The sequence below is a fragment of the Hoplias malabaricus genome, chromosome 16 (genome assembly GCF_029633855.1).
Source record: "Hoplias malabaricus isolate fHopMal1 chromosome 16, fHopMal1.hap1, whole genome shotgun sequence".
Taxonomy (NCBI): domain Eukaryota; kingdom Metazoa; phylum Chordata; class Actinopteri; order Characiformes; family Erythrinidae; genus Hoplias; species Hoplias malabaricus.
Genome location: NC_089815.1, coordinates 7,999,981 through 8,024,344, shown reverse-complemented (window position 1 = coordinate 8,024,344; position 24,364 = coordinate 7,999,981). Strand labels below are relative to the sequence as shown.

Genomic DNA, 24,364 nt, shown 5'->3' with positions numbered 1-24,364 from the left:
ACAACACCATATGGAAATGGGGTGACAACTCGTGTTGTCCTACAAACTCATGTACACTATAGTCAACATTTTGTGAAAACCTCATCGAAGATCTCTTCTGAAATATGGGGTTTGTTCCAGTTTGATGTAATAATAGCTAACAGAAAAGTTTAGAAGTTTAATTATTTCTAGTGTGTTGTTTGATTGGCCATTGGCACGCTAAGCAATTTCAAAATATATTAATTTTCTCCATCACTCCTGGGATCACAGTTCCCTTGATTCACATCTCAGTGCTGCAGGGGCATGGTATCTCTCTAGACCAGGATGTGCTTTGTGTGGGCACAACTGAACACATCTGCCTACAGCAGGTGCATGATAAAGTAGTTGAATTTACTGATTAGGGGTGTCTAAAAATACCGGGACATGCAAAGTAGGTCTGGTGGGACTGTCTAAATCCTTCTGATAATATGGTGTGCATAAAGGGGTAAAAGACTTGAACCCTCAGAGTTTGAAGTGGACATAGTTGGTATATGATGCGAGCGTAACCCCTCAGTCACATGACTCAGTGAACAATATCAGCGCGGCTCTGAGAGGAGCTCAACAAGAGCGAGAACAAGCGGAGAGTGTAACCCGGAATAAAATGGTTCACAAGGACGAAATATTAAAACCAATATGGCACGCTTTCGCTGCTCTGGACGTAGACCGAACTGGCAAAGTCTCCAAGTCCCAGCTCAAGGTAAGCGCAGCTAAAAATCAAAGTAATTTATCCCTCAGTGAACTCACAATGAAACTTCCTGCTCTTGGTCGCGGCTCACGCGCAGCTTCAGAGCGACATCAACGACCAAATCATTACAGTTGAACTAACCGAACTAACGCGCTTTGAAAAGCGTTTTAACCACTTTTCTGAGGTAAATGTAAACGACGTGGACCAAACCGAGCACACAATTCAAACTTTGCGGCTTTTAGTAAATATAAATTAGATATCAGGGGTATTTCGCAGCACACAGACATTTCTCATCTCTCAAAATAAATAACTGAAGACCTGAGCTGACGGATGACTCTTCTGCTGAGTTTCTAACTTATAAAAAAGGTAACACATCCTCACACGAGGTCTGTGAGCGACTTATTAACCTGTGAGTGATGTATTTATTGTAAATTCGATATATTTAAATGTCTTAATAAAGCTTTCTAACGCATTAAATACTATTCCCACATATTTACAAATTAAGACCCCCCCCCCCCCCCCAAATTGATGCTGACGGCCATCTTTCTTGTCTTTCATCTGCCAACTTTCCAGAGGGCTGAGGAGGCATCATCTAATTTGAACAGAAAGACCTGAGCTCTCCAGGCTGTAGGGCCAACAGTGCATTGCACCTATGCACTGTTCTCTGTGGCTTCACCATTTCTATGTATTTGTTGATTTGGATTTACTGAGAAAAATAAACCAATATAAATGTGCCATAAGATTGACCACATAAATATTTAGAGTAGATGTAGAGGTGTATTTTGAAGTGTTTACTTATCTTATCTCTGTAATCAGTGGAACCTATTAAGATGTTACTTCCGAGAAAATATCCCTTTATGTCTTAGAATTGGCTTTAACTGAGCTCATCAGTTTCATTCAGTGCAGATTTATGATTGTGTAATTATTCCATTCCTCTGTACTTACCCCCTCAGTTGCTCGCCTGTGGCTTAAAAAAACACTACTCCAAAATTTGACAGGATAAGTTTTTTAGGTTTGTGATGTCAGAAACTCTGCCTGTCTGACCTCCCGTTTGTGAATGTTTTTTGTAACATTTTCAAAGCAGAAATGCTCAGCCATGGTGTTGCCTACTTATTTCACACATGATATGTCTGCTGGGCTATTAACAACACCACAGGGACGTGTTAACCAGAATATAAACTCTATTTTGTACTGGAGGTGGTCTTTAATTTTGTCACTCCATTTTTAAATGAGTCCAAACTTCTGAACATGTGCAAGGTGGAATTTTCAGCATGTTATTAGACTGTATTTGCTAATTTTGTTTGTTTGTTTTTTTATTATTATTTTGTGATCTGTGCTGGTTTCAGGCATAGGCTTCATCTGTAAGATTAACAGTGAATTAATCAGCAGAACAATATAACATCTCATACCGATAACACATTATAAGAGGACTGCTGAGGCCTCTCAAATTAAAAAGCTCACTTCACATTTTTATTTATAGAAGCATGATATATGCTTGAGCAGTCTTGCTGAAAATGGGGAAGATTCTTTTATGAGAAACACTGTGCATGTCTGGGTGCCTGGGTGGGTACATAACGTGTATTTCTGATACAGATTACGATTAGAAATATAGCTCAGCTCAGTCATATCGTCTGTATGTTGGCATATTGCTACCAAGCGAAAAAGAAAGAAAGAAAGAAAGAAAACGCTTACATGATGGCATCCTTATGGAAAAACATCTTAGAATTACATCAAGGCGTCTGATTAATATTAGGACATGTAATGTAGAACTAAATTATGAAAATATCATAATAATTATTCAAATGTTCCCTCAGGTTATTAATGGCCCTCAATTTATTTTTCTACACAGTTTAGTAAATACTTCTTTTAATTAGAGGAAATAATTAATTAAATTGAGGGAATGTATTAAGACATTGAGAGGACACACTTTTTTGTTAAGATCCCTGCAAGTGGCTTACAGGTCATTACATTATTTAAATATGTTTTGGAACTCTCATAAAACATGATGTTTTCTCCTAGTTATATTTTTATGACTGGTTTAGAATATAATGCCTTTCTTGAAATGAGAAATGATTTTCTCATAATATTTTCTATAATCACATGTAAAATGTTACAATAACATCTTGAATGGTGCATACACTGAAGTTTAGGGTGTGCTCATCCTTCATTACTATCGCATCACTGTGTGTGTGTGTGTGTGTGTGTGTGTCTTTCTAAAGGTTCTGTCCCAGAATCTTTTCACTATCCTGAAGATCCCTCATAGGACCGCTGATCTGGAGGAGCACTTTAAAGATGATGACGAGGGCCTGGTGTCCAGTCAAGGCTATATGCCTTATCTGAATACGTTCATCTTGGACAAGGTACACTATCCTCTTAAAATTTCCCAGACCCTCCTTAATCTCTTTTGCTCAGCAGAGCACCTTCTATAGCTTCTATAGTTGTGTTTCAAAGTGACATATGTACCTGGTGCAGCCAAAGAGTACCACCTGGAAACACAGTGTAGCTGTGCTGATTTTCTCATACCGCACAGCTCTGAAGTTTCCACTGAAGTTAACCTGTTATTTCCTTTTCTCTAAGTCATTCTTCATTTACCAAAAATAAATATGCAAATTATACAGATAATTCAAAATATAATACAGAAAATAAACTTTCATACCACTCAGGATTATTGTCACACTCTGTATTCTTCTATTAATAAACATTACATTTATTATTATTACAGTTATAATATAATTACAGTATTTGTAAATGTAACAAGCCCCATATTAGAGAATTTTAAGCACAAGTTTCCAACCAGCTCTGGCATGGTTCGAGTCCCAGGGGTTTTGTCCTTGTCATAAATTTTTAACTAAACCCAAAGTGCTTCCCTTATATCTAGTTTACTTTGATCAGTCTCCTAAAGAAATACAGGGCCATTTTGATTGTTAACTTGTTAAATGGACCATATACTCTGACATTTACATTGTAATTCTTTTCATTGTCTAATAACACTTTTTCTTATATTTCGTTGGATTTCCTCAACCTTGTGCAAGTGGAACAGAATCGGACCTCTTGTCCAATCTAATATTCTCAGAAATATTTCCTGAAAAATTAACAACCTGTTCTTATCCTTTTTCTCATAAATGAATCTTTAAGTATTGTTTATTTAAAGGCGACTATAGACACATGTCACTGTTTACTCTTTATAAACCCACTTGGATTTTTTTCTGAGAGTATTTTTGAACTAGCACGTTTACTCAGATGAAAAGCTTTACAAAACATTTACTCAGATGCATTTACATATTTATCTTTCTTAGCAATTCTAAAAAGGCAGAAGTTCAGATGCGCTAGCTGCATAATCTTTAGCCAAGTTTTGTTAAAAACATGTATTATGGAAATCTATCAGTACAATTCTAAAATTGCTTTAAATATTAGCACACATTTCTGGAGTTACGAGGACCATGCATTACAATATTTGTATTATTCCTCAGTTGCACATTTTAGACTACAGGGTACATTTGAGGTTGTTCTACATTATTTAGTGGAGCAAATACTAAGCATATTTATGAAGTTCATAAAGTTAAATGAGGTCACATATGGTATGTAAAATCATAGCTGTATTTTAATTCAGAATTGTTATTGCTAACTCTAAGTAAATTGAAAGACAAGCTTATATTTCAGTGTGTATGTATGTATATAATTTACTTACATATTATGTAGTTATATTTAATACATGGCATACATATACCTCACTTATAGCAAAAACGAAATGTGAATCATATTTTTATCAGAATAAACCTGTTTAAAAAAATAATAGCTGCAGACAGATTCAGTTCAGAAGAGAAGAACCGTTAGCTAACAGTCTGGTATTCTATACTATGCTGAATCATTATTTTCATTGCACTGGATTGGTAATCCTATACAATTAAACTTTATACCCTTCAGTAACGGTCATCTGTATGTATTTATTTCCAAAATATACATTTTATAATATACGTACTGGTATCTGCAGCTATGTATACACATAATACCACACTTTGCTATCGGGCCTCAATTCTAATACCAGTGCATCTTGAATGTAATGCACATTTCTTTTGCAGCTCGCATTCCAAACATATGCAAACAATATTTGGAAATACTATACAGATCTTAAGAGTCTTTCAGTGGGTGGCTTTGTGTGTTTCACAGATAGAGCTGTTCGAACATGGTCTTTGTGGTCACTAACACCTAGACAGCAATAACAATAACACTGAAGCACAGGACTGCTGACCAATCAGAGGATGGGAATAGTCACCATAGTGCTGACATCTTTTCTCCACTTCCTCATGTGACATGAGAATTTTGACACTTTAAAGCAGATATTTTTAGGTTTACTGGATCGTTTGACAATGCTATGTTTGTTCGTTTGGGCAGTTATGGTGTAACTGCTTTGCCTTTTTCTTACTTGACCATCAGGTTATTCAGATACTGGAAGTCTGTCATAAGCAAACTCAAAATGTCTTTAGGAGAAAGCAACAAATGTTTAAAATAATATTCCACACAATCATATTAATGTCATAGTAATGTATTACATGTTTTGTTTTGTAATTGCAGATCCAGGGGAACTTTGATTTTATGGAGCTGAACCGAATGTGTTGGACATTATGTTCTCGTAAACAGGCCAACTTTTGCATGCTCATCACTGACAATGATGCCTTAAAAGTCTGGTGTATCTTTAACTTCTTGTCTGAAGACCATTATCCCCTTATCATTGTCATAGAAGAAGTGAGTTGCAAACAGTGCCCCAAGCACACGGCATGATTTTCTGAATCATTTGCTAAATTTAAAGCTTAAGACTTGTTATATATGCTTATAAAATGTTGTTTCCTCCGACCAGATTGAGTATTTCCTACGGAAGTTGATAGAAACCATAGGTGGAGACTGGAATGAGGGCAGGTTTGTGGATTACAAAGCCCAATTGAGTGCAAAGAAATACTGCTTGAATGTTTGGGAGCTGATTGAGCTTGTGGGCAAGGGCTACTTCACCAAGGGGAAAGAGCGGCAGACTGTGTCCTTGGGCATCAATGAAGTATACCAGGAGCTCATTCTCAATATTCTGAAACAGGTAAGGGCATCAGTGTTGCTTAAACAAAATGGGTACCTCACAACCTCAATCAGTTATGCCACCCATTTTCTCATTATTTTGTCAGTGACAAATGTTAACATAAAAAATCTGTTTGTTTTACTATGTAGTATTTTCCCAGAAAATATTTTGTAGGAGGGTGACACAGTGGCGCAACAGGTAGTGTTACTGTCACACAGGTCCAAGGTCTAGGTGAATGTGAGTTGTTCAGTGTGTTCTCCCAGTGTCCGCGTGGGTTTCCTTCGGGTGCTCTGGTTTCCTCCCACAGTCCAAAAACACATGTTGGTAGGTGGATTGGAGACTCAAAAGTGTCCATAGGTAGTGTGACAGAGTATAGCAGTGTGTGTTGCCCTGGGAAAGACTAGCGCCCCCTCCAGGGTGTGTCCTGACTTGTGCCCAGTGTTTCAGGGTAGGCTGCACACCCACCGCAATCCTGAACTGGATAAGCAGTTACAGACAATCAATGAATGAATGAATGTTTTATAGGTGACAAAGATTGACCAAACCTTGATTGATATTTAAACCTTTTAGTCTTCATTTCTGCTCAATGCTGTGAACCTAAACACTTAATGAATCATATGTCAGATAACATATCTAATTAATTATTCATTACCATCACTGCAAACTGTAATAGCCAGCTTAAATGCCATGTATTGTATCGGCCAGACATAAGCCAAAAAACAATTTCGCCCAGATTTGATCCAAAACAAACACGATATTTGGCCCATTTAAGGTGGGCCTGTGTCTGAGCAGCGCAACTCAACTCACCCTGGTTCGAGGCCAAAGGTATGGCCTTAAGTCAGCTGCAGGTGTTGCACATTTGGGCCAAACTTTGCTTGCTCCCTGAGTGGAGGGGGTTGGTGCTGTTGGAAATGTGAAACACAGACCTGCTATACAACTCAATTTAATTTTGTTGTGTACACAGTACTAAGTCAGAGTATTTATGATTTTAATAAAACCTACCACAATGTTTCATGATTCAGAGTATTCCCTGGTTCTGCTCCCATCTACCTCAATAGACTCTTAAAACCATACGTTAGCGCCCGCCCTCTCCGTTCCTCAAAGGAGCGCCAACTAACACGTACAGGTCAGTTGAGGCTATTCTCATCTCTGGTACCACGCTGGTGGAACGAGCTTCTAAGCACTATCAGAGCAACAGAAACCCTCTCCGCATTCAAAAAATCCTTGAAAACCCAGCTCTTCCGAGAGTATCTTTTGCACTGAATGTCTTTCTTTAATGCACTTATTACTTCCTGGCATATTGCACTTAATGTAAGGTATTTTGTATAAATTGTGCTGTAGTTTGAATGTTAGATCCTCTTTTGTAAGTCGCTTTGGATAAAAGCGTCTGCCAAATGCATAAATGTAAATGTAAATGTAAATGTTGCATTGTATACCACTACACCGCAGTCCACTGACACATATTTCAGATTATTAAGATATATAATATACAGCCTGTACTGAGTATATGCATCTGAGTATGTTTTGTATAGCTGTTTATTTAGGCAGTAAACATATTTGTTTACAAAAGCAAACAAAAACATGAACAATTTGAGTAAATAAACAATACTATGTAGTGTGTCAGTATGCTAGCTAAACCATTAGTCAGACCTTGTAGAGCAATACAACTGTAACCATTAGACAAACAGTACTTTTGTCATCTTTAAGAGACAGCAGGGCTATATATATATAAATATTAGAGCCATAAGAGAGCTAACATTTCTTCTATAATTTTTTTTGGAAATATACTTGGTGTTATAAAGAACACAAAAAGGGTTCAGTAATACATTAGAAACACATTGAAGTGAAGCTCACAGAAAAAAAAAAACAGAACATATATATATATATATATATATATATATGTTTTATTTTTAGTTTTTTTAATTAAATGTCTGGGTATGAACTGAAGTTCTTTCTGTGTGTGTGTGTGTGTGTGTGTGTGTGTGGGGTGGGTGTGAACTTCTTGAAGGGCTATATGATGAAAAAAGGCCACAAAAGAAAAAACTGGACTGAGCGTTGGTTCGAGCTGCGTCCTGATTCAGTCTCATACTATGAAAGTGAGGAACTTCTTGAGAAGAAAGGCTACATTTTACTAGATCGTCACTGTTCTGTGGAGGTGAGAGGATGACCATCAAGTCTGTTGTTTCTATGTTTCAAAAGAGACAGTTCACACTCGAGTATTTAAAATGTTTGCTCTGTGCAGTCTTTACCAGACAAAGATGGGAAAAGAAACCTCTTCATCATCAAATCTTCAGAGAAAAGTTTGGAGATCAGCGCCCCTGACAAAAAGAAACGGCAAGAGTGGATTGAAGGTACTGCTGACATATGTCTCTCTATCTTTTAACAACCAGCAAATACCGAATTTTGTTTATGTGATTTTGATGGTTGATGTATATGCTAGCTGTGCAGGACTGCATTAACCGACTGAGGCAGGGTCTGTCTGCCCCACATCGGGAGGCTAGGCAGCGGCGTAGGGAGCTGCGCAGTCGGCTGCAGGCAGAACAAGAGAACATGGAGCTCAAGATGAGGGAGCTTCATTTGGCCAATGAAAGCAAGCAGAACCAGCTGGAGGCCATGAGGAAGGTACAGCAGCCTCATCTAAAACCATTTACAGGTCTCTCCTTTGTAGCGCAAAAAGGACAAGGAGATATAACTTCCAAACCAGTTGGTTTTAATTAATGGAATACAAATTACAAATTAAATAAACTGCTCATGGAACTGAAGATATGAACGTGACTATTAAAATAGTTGAAGGTGTGCCTATTTAACACCATAATCTCATTAAAGGTATATTTCTGTTGTTTTGAAGTGGGTATGTATGAGGTACATAAGCCAAGTCAGTGTATTACCCATAGTACACAGCGTTCAGCTTTCTTCCAGTCTGCTCCTGTGAACTGGAAGACTACTTAGCGCTGTCAACTATGGGTAATACTTCTACGTATCATATGTAATTCATACAAACTCACTTCACAACAGCAGAAATATATATTAATATATATGAATGTTATGAATCCTTTGATGGAAATTAAGTTGTCATAGCAGCCAGGTGCTTTTAAACACAGAGCTATACTACCTCAAATAGAGAAATATGCAAAAATGTTCAGTGAAATATGTTAATACACATACAATAGGTAAGTATGGGAGATGGGTAAAATAATTGGGTGCAGATTGAGTCATAACAAAAAGACCAATAGAGGTGACAGTTCAGTAACTGTCATTTGAGCCTCTTACTAAAATAGGAAAACGTATTTTTAACTACCAATGCAACGGTACAAGTACTATTTAATTTGCCTGTAAATGTTCTACATGCGCAGGTTTGATGTTGGGTTTTTATAAGCTGCTAATTCTCCCTTGGCAAACATAGGTTACACTGCATCATAAAGATGTCGCCTTTCTTGTGCTGGAAGCAGAAGTGGTCCCTTAAATATGACCAGGGGTTCATTTCTTACCAGAGCAACTCATAATTCGACTGGGTTTTGCATTCAGCTGGGTCTGCACCAGCAACAAAGTTGTCTGTCTCCATATTTGTGATTTTAGTGGATTGCTCTTTAGCCCATCAATTTTTACTCACATTTTTATTCATATTTTTACTCAGTAAATACTCTCATTGTGATTTAAAATGTAGTGAAGTATAATACTAAGGACTGGCTCCAAGGCCCCCCTCCAGGGTGTGTTCCTGCCTTGCGCCCTGTGATTCCGGGTAGGCTCTGGACCCACCGCAACCCTGAACTGGATAAGTGGTTACAGACAATGAATGAATAAAGTATAATACTTCAAGCAAAGTATACTTAAGTAAAAGTAAAGTTACAAGTTTTAAAAACTACTTAAAAAGTATAAGTACACAAAAAAACTACTCAATTACAGAAACGCAAGTAAATGCATTTCATTACTTTCCACCTTGGCCCATATCCATGTCTTTCATACACAGTACTTCCTCTTTACATTTTTTTTTTTTCACTTACTCACCTACAAAGTTTCAGTTTGGCTCCCTGCTTTTGTGACAGTGTGACTTAAAGAGCTTCGGTTCCTTTATTACATAGAAGCACCAAAGACTTCCCAAAGGCCTGCTGAGTTACACTATATCATTATCCTTTATTAACTCTGGTCACACTGCTGTGGCTCTCACAGCTGCAGTTCCAACTAACACTGTGTGCCACAATCAGATGGACCAATATTTTTGAAGCTTATCTATGTGATAGGGGAAGAAATCCCACCCATGCAAAACACAGACACCTGTGAGCTGTGAGCACGAGGACTAGGCCCTTTGTGGCTGTTTCGATACAAGTGCTACTTCCCTTTTGTGCTTTGGCTCTCTTAGCCAGACCTTTCATTTTGATATTTTGTTCTTCCTGTTTGCTCCTAGTGATGGAGGCAGACAATCAAGTTCCACACCAGACACACTGATGTACTTTCTAAAAATACACTGTTGTTTTAGTTGGATCAGATTTGAATGGTAAGATGAAAAGCCACTCAAGGAACAGATTGCCAAATCAAGATTAACCGCTTGAACCATTGGTTCAAGAGAAATGGAAGGTATAAATTTATAGGTGGTTCCACTTTGCTTATCAGAGTAAGATAATGTCAGTGAGGACCCACATACAGTCCTTTAAGATTTTACAGACCTTAAGGTGTTATTTTAATGATTAGCAGATTGACATTAATAAAAATCACAGAAAAATTCATTGTATCAATGCAAAATATGTAACTTTATTTTGTCTCTGTGTTAAATGCTGCATCTATGTTGTGTCAGAACTTGGAGGAAGCAGCTGCAAGGGCTGCTATGGAGGAGCAAATGAGAATCCGGACCCAGGTAGACCTGCAGAACCGGTACAGAATGGACCTGGAGAGAGAAAAAATGGTAAATACCTTCAAACCCAGTACCTTAAACATTACTGCACATATACTTTTCTACCGACCTATATGTCCGGCTTTTCTAACAAGGAAACATTTTGGTTAACAAAGAATGAAACCTTATACCCCACAAATTTGAACTGCATGCCTGAATCCTTACATTAATGCCTCAAATCACAACTGTTCTCATGTTTTTATTAAACTACACAGAACATATCCATTAAAATTGGAACAAATTGTTAATTGCCTGCTATTATATTTTAACTTTATAACTATGCAGTATGCCTATTTACACCCTTTTTTGGATAGTAGTTGGATATACTGTACAATAACAAAGTACAAACCACAGCTGCAAATCTATTAGAGATTACTACTTGAAGAACTCAGAACTGTTTGTTGTTTTATTTTAATGCTTTTAGTTCGCATTAGAGATGTGTGAGGATGTAAAATATATTACTACTTCAATATTTTTTCAAATTCTTAATACATCCCTTTATATTTTTTCACAACTATTTACATGTTTGTTTTTTGACTCTGTAAAGCACTTTGAATTTCCTTTGTATATGAAAGGTGCCCTATACATAAACTTGCCTTTGTATCAGCTCCTCAACCCTATGTATGTGCACATTTACAGACTGTTCCACAATTAAAGACTATTATTAATTTAATAGACCCCTTAAACTCTGTTCTTCATTGGTTGAACCCCAACTAGACAATCACATACGTTTTTCTGGGTAGTGGATCATGCTCAGCACTGCAGTGGCACAGATATGGTTGTAACATGTTAGTGTAGTGTTGTGATGAGCTGCTACTTATGACTTTGCGTCTACCAGCTGGACCAACAATTGAGTGTAATTGTCGCTGCTAAAATGGAAAAGGAACGTAAATACAAGGGGGAGGTCATTTTGATGGTTAAGTGTGTACATGTATGTCAGGTTCGGATGCAGATGGAGCAGCAGATGGCTAAGAAGTCCAGTGAGCTAGAGCAGTATCTCCAGCGTATGCAGGTGCTGGAGGACATGTACCGTCGCCTGGAGGAGGCACTAGAGGAAGAGAGGCAGTCTAGACAGGACGAGGAGGCTGTGCGTAAACTGCAGGCCAGGTATACCTTCCTTCACAATGTCACCTTTAAATTGAATAATATGATGATACTTTACTAAAAAGATCTAATACTTTGGTACATTTTTTGACATTTGTTTGATTTGTATTCATCAAAATCCTTCTTTTGAGTGAAGAGCCTAAATAATTATATATTTTTCTTTTGGAAACTGTTGTTAAATTCACCGATATGTCCAAATATGGTTTTAAAAATAAGAATAATTTTCACAGTCACACAGCTCCAGGGGCCTGGAGGTTGTGGATTCGATTCCCGCTCCGGGTGACTGTCTGTGAGGAGTTGGTGTGTTCTCCCTGTGTCTGCGTGGGTTTCCTCCGGGTGCTCCGGTTTCCTCCCACAGTCCAAAAACACATGTTGGTAGGTGGATTGGCGACTCAAAAGTGTCCGTAGGTGTGAGTGTGTGAGTGAATGTGTGAGTGTGTGTGTGTTGCCCTGTGAAGGACTGGCGCCTCCAGGGTGTATTCCCGCCTTGCGCCCAATGATTCCAGGTAGGCTCTGGACCCACCGCGAGCCTGAGCTGGATAAGCGGTTACAGATAATGAATGAATGAATGAATGAATGAATGAATATTTTTTAAAATCTCTATTTTTCAAAATTAGAGTGAGTTCTAATGCTGCATTTGCATCTAAACCAAGAGTAGATTTTTAAAAAGATTTTTAAATAGTCTCTGGACAGATTTTGTAAATTTACATGCACACACATTCTCTCACACCCTTTGCACTGATCTGTGTGAGTATCTGTGTTTGTGAAAGGCTGCTAGAGGAAGAAATGAGTAAACGTGCAGAGCTAGAACAGCTTCACATGCAGCAGCAGCATGCCATATCTCAGACTCAATTGGAGAAGAAGGAGCTGGAGAAGCAGAGACTGGAGCAGGAGCGCGCCCTACAGGCCGCCATGGTGCAGCTGGACAGCCTTGAACGTCAGAGACAGGGAGCACTGGAGCAATATGAGGCCAGTCACCAGACATTCACCCACGCTTTCACTCACATACAACATACCACTTCTCATGTCCTTACAGGAAATCATCCGCTTTTCCACCACCTTATTGTCATATTAATATTTGTGGTAATTGCATGTTTGGAGCAAAGTGTTCTTTGCACATTGTTCTCGGTGTTTGGAACGGTTAGTATTGACTTCCTCGTTGCCACGGCGTATTGTTTTCTCAGCACATGACCACAGATTTTTCAGATAATATGTTTTTGTTGCCAAGTAGTTCAGATAATGACACACAATAATTTCTACATATTTATGTAATAGATGGACAGGGCACCCATGCACTCACCTAGTCACCCACTCACTCACACATGTGGGCAGTTTCACTAATTCATCTACCGACATATGTGTTTGGGAGGAGACACCTGCAGGAAACCAACAGAGACACAGAAAATAGAAAATTAGAACAAGTATATTATTTTTATTTAATAAAAAAATTCATATTGATACAAATGAATAATAAGAGAAGACATTAAACTTAATCTGACACTGTTCTTTTTGAATAATAAATAATTAAAATTAATAATGAAAAAGAGTAAATATTTAGTTAATGTTGTTTAATATAATCACAGGAAATTACAAAGAAACTGGAGCAGGCAACCAATAAAACGAGGAGCTGGAAGGATAAAGTTGCTCACCAGGAGGGTCTTATTCGACTTGTTCAGCCAGGTAAGAGAAAGTGGAATTACTGAAGCATTACAGAACAACATTATTGTTGGTTGAGATGGGGATTAGGCTGCAAGACTGTTGAGGATTATGAGGATTGGTTTGGGCTTGAATGACTTAAACTGAACCAGCTTTTTAAAAAACTGAATCTGTTTCTATAGTGTAGCCACCCATCTCTTCTGTAGGGCTTTTATTATATTATTTATTACATTTTAAATTTAAATATATACTATAAATATTTTCACTGCTTCACTTTTTGCATTGGTTATAGTGACTTTAGACACATAGGCATCTGATCCAGAGCATCGCTTTCTTCGTTTTTTTCTATATAGATTACACTAACCATGCATGCATAAATTAATGTCTTTATCCAAACAAGGTGCACATTAAAGTAGTTGAATTTACACAAACCTAAGGGTTTCTAAAAGCTTTTTGGACAGAATGTTGATTATGTTTATAGTGTGTGGTCCTAACATCACTTTATTCAATTTTCAGGTGTCAAGGGTAATCAGAAAATGACCAACTGGGGCCCAGAGACAGAGACCGATCTGAATATGAGGGAGAAATGTTGGAAAGAGAGAAAGAACAAGCCAAACAATGGGCTGTAAATGCACTTCTGTTTCACAGGTTTAGACTTCTGCTGTAAGCTTACAACTGTCTATGTCCAGTTTTAACAGAGAGGCTGTGGTGTTTCTATATATCCTAATCTGCCTATAACCTATAAACAATGTTGAATTATTTATCACATGTAACAGCTGATAAGAATAAGAAACCGATCCCAAACATGCTCACATATAGAATGAATTACAAGCTACAAGATGTGCTTGTGACTGTTTTTTAAGTGAGTTAGCGCCATGTCTTTAAAAACCTGTTTTAACCCTCCAGAATTCTTTTGTCACTTTTGTATTCTTGGCCATATTCCAATTTACTATAAAAACAACTGGTCGTTTCACTTAGAACAATTAAACCTATTGTTATTCAGGTTATGCTTACAGCTGCATCCACTAGATGTCACTCCTGTAATACTTTGAGTGATGGTACGATGCAGACTCAAAAGGTCAGTCCCAAATCGTGCCATAAGACATGTGGTAATTCCAAGTCCAGCAGTTTGCATTGGCACAGTGTGGTCCACAACTCATTGGCTAAATAACCCTGCTCAACTGGCAGGTTTTAGTACAATCCTCAAATCCACCCATATCTAAGATTTCATGTTAAATGCTGCCACACAGCTCCAAGATCTCAGGGTCTGGGGCTCAATCCCCAACTCAGGTGACTCTCTGTGAAGAGTTTAATTTACTCTCCCCATGTCTGAATGGGCTTCATCCAAAACATATGTTGGCTCTGAGAGTGTGTGACACCCTGTGATGGACTGGCGTCTTGTCCAGTATGTGTTCCTGACTTGTGCTCAGTGATTGTGGCTTGGCTTTGGACCCACCATTACCCTGAACAATATGTAAAAGTTGCAGGGGGTTTGTTGTTTTTGTTTTTAAGTGCCGCCCCCCCCCCCCCCCCCCACCTTATTTTTTGAAGGGGGGATAAGTTATACATTTTTATATCTACTTAGCTGCCAACTAACTCAATTTGATCAAACATCAATTGAGATTAGCTAGCTCTGCATGAATTCAAATGCATGCCCTGGTTTTGTTTTCTTCTACCATGTAAACGCAAGCTGAACAATGGTATTCAGAGCTCAGAAATGCATCAGAATTTTGTAATGGCACAGAGTGTGTGGTGCCATGTAGTCCTGTTGTGTTCTGTAACACTCTCTGCGATGGTGTATGCTGATACAGTTAGAATGACTGGAGCGTTCTCACACTGATAAAGAGTCCATGGAAAGGGTGGATGTGTGTGTGTGTGTGTGTGTGTGTGTGTGTGTGTGTGTGTGCGTGCGCGCACAGGATGGAGTATCTCCGCTCAGCTTCAGTAAACAAACTTTAGAGATAAGATTAATATCTTGTTTGATCCCCTTAATCTTAAGTGCTGTTCGTTTGCTGGACTTGATCACAAACAGAGATTAGTGTATAGATGACGTTGGCCTAAAATGCTCACCTTCATAAGCCCAGGAGGGCTGAGAGCCCCTGAGTGGTGCAGCTGCATATGAGTTGACCTCTTATATGAAAGATCGAATTTGAAGTTCAATCCCTGGGGATGCCTCGGCCATGCAGACCTTCTCCCTCTGGGTGAGAAAGATGGACCTCATCACAAGTCACACAGCTTGGTTCTAGCTAATGTAGGTGTCTGTTTCTTAAAAGTGTTGGGGAGTTAGTGTCCTACACATAGTTCCTAACATATAACAACCAAACATTCATTCATTGTCTGTAACCGTTTATCCAGTTCAGGGTCGGGGTGGGTCCGGAGCCTACCTAGAATAACTGGGCGCAAGGAGGGAACACACACTGGAGGGGGCGCCAGTCCTTCACAGGGCAACACACACTCACACATTCACTAACACACTTACACCTATGGACACTTTTGAGTCACCGTGTGTTTTTGAATCATGGGAGGAAACCGGAGCACCCGGAGGAAACCCACATGGACACAGGGAGAACACACTACACTCCTCACAGACAGTCACCCGGAGCGGGACTAGAACCTACAACCTCCAGGTCCCTGGGGCTGTGTGACTGCGACACTACCTGCTGCACCACCGTGCCATACCTGGTCTACTTGTATTTGGGGCACTGAACAACATTTTATTATTGCTCTTCTTGAGGACAGGTTTGGGAAATCCTGCAGTAAGCTATTCTTGTTTTCTTACCATCAGATAATTTCTATCTCACTTATCTGCAAACAATTTCATGGCAAGTGTTGAAATCTGTCTGCACTTGCATGCTTTCACCTGATGTCATGTCTGGCCTGCGTTGTACAACATTAGTTCAGTTTGTCCTGGCAGCCTCCGATGAGCAAAGACAAGCAAGGGTGGTTTCAGACAGGCCCCAATCCCACAAGGACCTAGTACAATGTTCCAACTATTGTTTTGTGGCTGTCCGCAGCTACAGAGATCTCCACAATGCACTCCTGCAACCCTAACGTTTGATAATGATAATTATCCTTGATTATTAGATGCATTTCCTGAAGCTCAGTTTACATTATTTGTCAACCATATAATAAACTAGAGCGATATAAATAGTGAAAAGCTAGTAGAAGACTCAACATTCCTGTCTCACTGATATATGCTATGGCTATACATGTGAATGGCTAGATTTCTTTTCAGTCAAAGTGTAAAAAACACCTGTCACCTAGTGTAGATTTTAGTATCAACTATTTAAACTTTTGCTTATCAACAGAAGGACATTCATTCATTCATATTCTATAACTGTGTCATCCTAATCTGGGTCACCGTGAGTCCAGATCCTACCTAGAAATACTGGACACAGCCTGGACAGGGTGCTATTACATTGCAAGGAATCTGATGCTCATCCAATCACTTACACAGACACCTGTGGACACTCACTCACTCACTCACCCTGTCATTAACGCTCTCTCCCCTGTGGGCAATTACACAAACTCAACCCTTCACCCACACACACATTTGGACAATTTCACACACTCACCTTGTCACACTCCCACTTTTGAACAATTACACACAGCCAGCCCCCATACCCTCGGACTGAAGCTGGAGTACACAGAGGAAACCCACATGGACACAGGGAGAACACAGCAAAGTCCTGACAGACAGCGGCCTCAGGTGGGGATTGAGCCCAGTACTTGTGGTGCCAAGAGAGCTTTCTAAACATTTAATCGAAACATTTCAAACCCACACCTCAACTATCAGTCTTTTGTTTGTGTTTTGAATCTTTGGTCTGGTTGGTGAGCGACATGGCAACAGGTTGAACTCCTACTGGGCTCCTCAAGAGCCTCCAGGGTTGGATATGTGCCCCCACCCAGCGTTTTCCCCATAACTGGCAGGTGCTGAGGCTGGACTGACTGCACTGCTCTGCTCCAGCTGCCCTCTGGCTCCCCCACAGTGCATTCTGCATGCATACCTCTGACCCTCATTAAGTAAATGGAGTCCCAAATCCATTCTCCACCCTCTGGCTGGGACGTGAACTTGGGTGCTATATTTATATGGGCTGCTGGCGCTGATTTGTTGTGGTTACAATCCATAAAGCGACGGATGAGATGTTATTCCGAGGAATTTGGGGGAATGGAACTTGTAAGTGAATGATTGGAATATTGCTTGTGAAAGCCTGGAAGAGGATAATCAATGAGTCCTGGGAGATATGGGCCTCCTGTGTGAATCCACTGCTCATAAACCAGTGCTGGGAAAGAGGGTCGACAAAAACAACAGCACTGAGTACATACTTAGAAAAGGGATTGGAGGAGGCTGGCCAGAGGAGCACGTTCACCTGGTTTCAGCTTGAAAAATAACAGTGTGTTGTAATTTTGGCCTCTCTCTTGTGCTTCAGCTGTTGAACTGGAGCCTGAACTCAGCCTGAACCCAGTCGTTCCAGAAGTGAGAAGGAAACCGAAACCATCGGATGTGGCAAATGAAATACAGGTGATCTAAAAGTGACAAGAAGCAGCGCTCACTTCGCTGGCACGTACAGCCTGGAGGAGACACCATTCTTCAGCGGCGTGTGAGGGTGTCAAAACAAACAGAGGTACTTGACGCCTTCGTCGTGTTCCTGGCCCCCATGATCCACCGCTGTTCCCTCATACCTGTGGCCTTCAACAGACAGGGATTGTTGGCCTGAAGCAGTGATCTGTGGGTACGGCTTAAACAAACGCGGCCAAACCGAACTGTGAGGCACAGCAGACGAGAAGTGACGTGTAATGAAGTGGCAGGTTCACTGGTAGGATCAGAGCTGATGATAATATGGGTAACATGTCTGGATGTGTCCCTTTTAACCGTTCTGGAGAGCATGCCAATATCAGAGGACTGAAACACGTACCGGGATTTTCAGTCCTGTGCAAAAGCCCTACACACCTCAGCTCTTTGTTTAAAAGGATTTAGTGCTTGATCAGTACCAGGGGGAAAATAAATCTATACTCCATTAGAATGAAAACAAAATGAAGATAAATTATGTTCAAAGAAACAATGCAAATCATAATCTTTATAGACATCACAGATATTTAAGCCAAAGATATGAATCCCACTTTTCTGCAGTAACAGCATTGCATTTCACTGTGCAGTAAAAATGCAGGCAATGATGTTCCAGACCACAAACACCACTCCAGATCCTCCCGGAGGTATTGAATGTTACTCTATCACTCTAGAACAATTTTAGAGGATATATATCTCTATAGCCAACACTTGCCTCATGTGCAGCTGCTCCAGAGTGTCCTTTTCTACGCCTTTCCCCTGAGATCATAAAAGCTGGGTGCATCTTATAAAGCAGATGAATTCACTCATTAGTGTCCACACATCGATAATTAAATTACAAAATTAATGTTATTTTTATTTATTCAAATGTTACTGTTTTTTCTAAGCAAATAAATGTTAAACGGCTCTAAAAATATACATTTCATAATAAATCAAACGCTGTACTGCAGAAATACGAACGTTAACCTCTCTACAGATCACAAGCCTAGATCTAGTTCTGCCAGTTTTCTTTACATTTTTCAAGCATATATATATAGCATTTCAAGCATATATATATATATATATATATATAAGCAAATATTAGCTAGCATACTGTATTAACCCTTACCCTAACTCATGTTCTTACCCTAATAATGGGGGTGTGTGAGCTTAGCTGAACTTATGTGCGCTTTTAGTTCCTTTACACCTTAATTTGCTACACATAACATGGGAATTTCTTTTTTAATTAATCCGAGAACTTACATTTACGTTTCGGCATAGCTGCTCGAGATGAGGGTAAGTACATGAGCTTTGCCTGACGTAAACAAGGACTACTGACGTGCAGACTGACCAATTAAATGTTTACAGAGAAGGTTCTCGACCAATAACGGTAGCTCTACAGTCAGACCGTCCAATCAGAAGATTTAAGGCTACTTCACCACGCCCCCTTCTCACTCAAGCGAACCAATCGGAGTAGGGGAGGGCGGGACTAGTTTGTGAACGAAACGCTTCTCGAAGTTCTATTGAAGCTCTAGAAAAACAAAATCCCGGACTTTTGTGAAATTCCGCCCGGACATTTTTTTTAAGTTTAAAAAAGAGGACATGTCCGGGTAAAAGAGGACGTCTGGTCACTCTAATAATGGTGCTTTTCCACTGCATGGGTTGCTTCAACTCGGCTGACTCGCCTCACTTTTAGCGTGTCTCTTTTCCACTAGCACAGCTCCCCAACAAAATGGAGCCGGTGACGTCACAAATCCCTGTCTCTAATGGAACCGCAGGTTTGAAAGCTTCAGAGATTTTCTAAGACACGTTATTGCTTGTGGTGACTGACAGGTCTCTGGCCAAATCAGCCCTCTGCAGGGTTTACACGTCAGGATTTTCTACACGAATTGAAAGGAGCCGTAACCGAGCAGGGACTGCAAAAAGTACCTGGTTTCAGGGTCCAGGTACTAGACTGGGCCAGTGGAAAAGCAAAAAAAAGCCGAGTCGAGTCGTGTAGTTTCCATGCAGTGGAAAATCGCCATGAAACCCTAAACTTTGAACATCTTCACATTAAAATGTTTTGTCCCAATAAAAAAGACCAGTCCCCACAATGTGAGTGTGTAACAGATGAGTCCCCCCACACACACTCAACTGAAATCACGACCTGTACGTGTTGTGTTGCTCGCACTGATTCTGACTCGAGGGTTTAAAAGTGATGCTCCTTGACACATCTGTGTGGAATGTGGCAGATCAAAATCTTTGTATCACAATGACTCCTTTTATGGCCTTGTTTGTTTGTGCGATTGGCAGTCATTCAGAAGCTATACCTCTAGGCTTTGTCTTATCCAAGACCAGAACTCAAACCTGATTGCAGTTTCCCGGTGGTACTCAACATTTTCCGTAAACGTTCTCCGTCTTTTGCTCTTTTTTTTGCCACAAAACACAAGACCAGAGCAACTCAAACAGCCAGAGCAATAATTCAAAAAACTCACTCAAAAACAATCAGGCAGACGCATGGAAATATGACCTCAGGGTTCTGAAACACAACTCAGACTCCACGGTTTATAAATAGAAATCGATGTGAAACAATTCCCTTTTCTCTCTCACTCTTTTATTATTTACGTATTTATTTATTTATTTGCAGACGGCTTTAAAAACACGGACGCAGGCATGCAGTTTTGAGTCTGAGCACGTTTCCCTGCGATGTGAAGCTGGTGGTTCTCATGTGCACCAGGAAGGCATGATCCCCGTGACTGAAGGGCTCAAGCCTCGGCATCCAAAATTCATGCAAAAATATCATCTGTGGCCCCGTGTTTCCTGTGAAAGCCTCATGGTCAGAACCGGTTGACTTGGCTTCTGTCCAGGAGATTCTTCCTTAAACCCCTTTGGAATGGGAACATTTTTTTTTTATTTGCAGCGTCTGCTCAGGAAGAAGTCTTTGGCAGGAGTCTGTCTTCTGATGAGCCTCCAAACTGAGCTCATAGTATTGTGTACTTATTGCCCTCTTGGTATGGCAGGGCTGGATGCTACAGGCACCAGCAGTGCAGGCTAAGGTGATATCATAGTACCTGAGCTTTGTCACAGCTCAGTGCCACCAAATGGGCCAGTGAACACCAATAATGCTGGTTTCCTCTGTAACTACGTCTCCTGACAGGAATAGGATAACACCCTGGGGGGTGTAAATCAGCCTTGGGTCCTTCATAAATCTGTGGATTCAGTTGAACATGTGCTCTCCTGCATACACGCCTAATTTATAGGTCTATCTTACTAGCGTGCTATTAGAGACTGCAGCCCATCTGCTGCCAATCAGAGTTTGTGTTGCCTAAGATTTGAAGGCGTGGATGAGCTAAGGTGGCCACATTCATTCCTCCGAAAAGGAGAGGAGGACATCATACTCCAAAATGAGGACATGTCAGAAACGGGGTCAAACAGTTAAGAACATCCTGGGTGTAGTCACATGAATTTGTGACTCAGTGTGTGAATGTGTGTGTGCGAGAGATTATTTACAGAATGTCGGTGTCCTTGGTGATTACCCTAATCATAGAAATGCTCATTTTAAAAACATGGTGAACTATGTCTGGACTCTTACGGTCCTGTCTTTGGCAACGCTAGCTGTACACACCTCTGTGAGCTCTTTCTCTTTTAACAAAGACACCACTATAGTGAGGGATAAACAGACACCGCCAGTTGGGAACAGAGTAGACTTTCCCCAAACTGTTCTCTCCTCACTCACACTTCTCCAGAGTGACACTCACTGTGAAGACACAGGATTCTGTCAGTTATAAGATTATAAATAATTCAGGGGTAAACTATGGGACGTTAGCCGGAGTCAGTAGTTTCCGTGATGTTGACATGTTGCTGGTACACTTTACGTTAATTAAAATCCCCCGATCTAAAGTGGATTAGACGTAACTACCCCTACCACGATATGATTGTTTGACTTTAACACAATGATGATGCTGAAATGATATATTGCTCAGCTCTTATTAATAAACAGATTCAATCTGCTAAAAATAGTGCCCCATCCTTCGGAAGAGCGGTGGACTTCCGGGACGTGGGCAGTCTAGGGACAGGTGTGTACTACGAACCCAAGCTGAAATGTGCTCTGTGTGTTCTCGTGTTAATCACCATTTTGCACGCTTGTGTCACACTCACATTGCTGATTTGCTGTATGAATGAGAACAGCTGGAGTCATTGATAACTTCAGAGGAGAACATCTGCTCTGCATTCCTTCTGCAAACAACAATCCGAAGTATCTCTGTCAGGCGACAAACCATTATTCTGACTGGGTTAAGTCATGGCGTTGGAATGAGGTCAGCACATAAAGATCCGTACTGATCTTTTATGGACTGTCTCTAAATAGAGGCGGGAAAAAAAAATCGTAAAGTATTTTAACACGGTGATTATTTTAGATGGTGACACAACGGAAATGTCATTTTTATATCGACTGCACGTCCAATTACACAACACACTGCAAGAATGAGGTTCATCCTGCTCGTTGGCCAGAGGAGCTCTGAAGAGCTGATGATTTTCATGCTGGCCGACTACGAGATTCATTCGAAAGCGTCTCTTAGGAGAGCCTTTATGACTTCAGTCGTCGAGCACATATCCAAGAGATTCATAGGCCTCTTGCGACGAGCCCCTTAATCACCACTGCTCTAGAAGAGACCGTTTGTCCCATTCCAAACACTCCATGGGGACCCTCTCCTCCGCTGAATCCCTCTCTTCTGCCTAATCCCCCTCTCCCCGCCTCGGCTATATTTGGAGAACGTAGCTGGCCGGCCCCAAGTCCAGATGTTTGGTCAGGGCCCACACCTGCTCTCAGTACAAGGCAGCTGGGAGAGAGCCAGAACACCCTTCCTCTGCCTGCGCAGGCTTGGCGCTATCGGCTGCCCTCAGAGCCACGATCGTTTCAGTGTTTACTTCTTACAAAGGAGTTTAGACTTTGTGTTTATCCAAGTGTCTGAATGTAAATGTTCTCTGCTGCAAAGAGCAGGGCTTAGAAAACGATTTTATATGTAAAGTTCCATCATTTTTAAGGCCATGTTTTATGAGTCATTGGACATTCACTCATTTATCTTCTGGGATTTTGGGTCCCAAGTCTGTGACTCATACTCAGTTCCAGGGTCATGGTTCCTGGATTTGATCCTCACCTTGGGTCACAGTCTTAGCCACTGAGTGGGTGTCCTCTGGGCGCTCTGGTGTCCTTCCACAGTCCAGTAACATGTTGGTCGGTGGACTGACAGGTGTGAATGAGATATAGGGTGTGTGTTTTGAAATTTTCCACAGGTGCGCATCTGTCAGTGACGGGGCGAGTGCGTGAACTTGTCCACAGGTGTGTGTGTGTGTGAAACTATCCATAGATGTGGGTGTGTGCGCGAGAGATATCCAGTGATCGAATGGCACCCTGTTCAGGGTGTGTTCCTGCCTCACGCCCAGTTATTCCAGCTAGGCTTTGAATCGACCACGACCCTGACCTGAATGAAGCAGCTACAGAAGATGAAGAATGAATAGGTCCAGGTGAAGTAGCAGGTGTACTAAGTGTAAATTGATGACAGGATGCAGGCTGTGACCAGAGTTTGTTATTTGCGAGTATGGCACAGCACTGAGTGCATTTATGTTCTCAAAGGTGCAGGTCTAATTTTATTAATCCTTGGAGAGACACAGAGGCGCCACTCTCCTGACTCACTCATTACCAAAAGTGAGAAGACTTGGCTCCAAAAACCAAGGGCCCTGCAGCGGCGGTACAGTTCCAGCAGTGTCTTCTTACCTCTGAGCGAAGTGGGAGAGGTCCCATTCAGGTCCCCAAGAACAAAGAGGAGATTTATTAGTGCCATGTTGAACCCTGTGGAATCCAGGAAAGCGTTTTGGAATCAAGGCCAGTCACTCTGAGTCACCCTCGCTATCCGGTAACATGGATTTGCAGGAAAGATAAAAAGGTGGCATGTGCAGTGCTTGCGCATAAAGTGGTGTACTGTGCTCAAGCGCAAATGACTGCACGCCTACGCAGTCCGCGCCATTGTTACACAAATTGGTGGGCAGCCACACAACTACAGGGCGTTGGGGTTGTGGGTTCAATCCCCTTCTTGGGTCACACTCTGAAGAGTGTGAGGAGCTTGGTGTCGGCATGTCTAAGATGTGTTCCTGGAATTTGGTGGATCAATCAGAAGATTGTCCCTTTGCTTCAGTAACAGAGTCTACGTTTCTCAAAAAGCTTTAGGCATTTGGAATATTTCTGTGAGAATTTGATGGCTTTGAATCAAGCAAATTCAGGTGCTGATGGAGGATTAGTTCGGGATCATAAACACCACTCCAGACCACATCTCAAATGTATTAAACAGAGGCTTCTTCACTTCAAAGCTGGGAGGACATCCCATGATGAACATTAGTCTCATGAAACTGTTACCATGCGCTGTGCATTCACAA

The 24,364-nt window shown here is 40.7% G+C and overlaps 1 protein-coding gene across 2 annotated transcripts; it reads left to right on the top strand.

Annotated features, from left to right (window-relative positions):
- The first annotated feature begins 513 nt into the window (after positions 1-513).
- Positions 514-14,934, top strand: swap70a (switching B cell complex subunit SWAP70a). 2 transcript variants are annotated; one of them, XM_066647412.1, is made up of 12 exons: positions 514-715; positions 2,923-3,063; positions 5,276-5,446; positions 5,559-5,786; positions 7,774-7,920; positions 8,008-8,116; positions 8,206-8,387; positions 10,555-10,662; positions 11,591-11,757; positions 12,525-12,723; positions 13,338-13,434; positions 13,927-14,934. In XM_066647412.1, exons 1-12 carry the CDS (start codon positions 620-622, stop codon positions 14,037-14,039), a joined length of 1,758 nt encoding a protein of 585 aa, XP_066503509.1. In that variant the 5' UTR covers positions 514-619; the 3' UTR covers positions 14,040-14,934. The 2 variants fall into 2 exon arrangements, with proteins under 2 accessions (XP_066503509.1, XP_066503510.1); XM_066647413.1 differs by lacking the exon at positions 514-715 and adding an exon at positions 832-1,069.
- Positions 14,935-24,364: the final 9,430 nt, after the last annotated feature.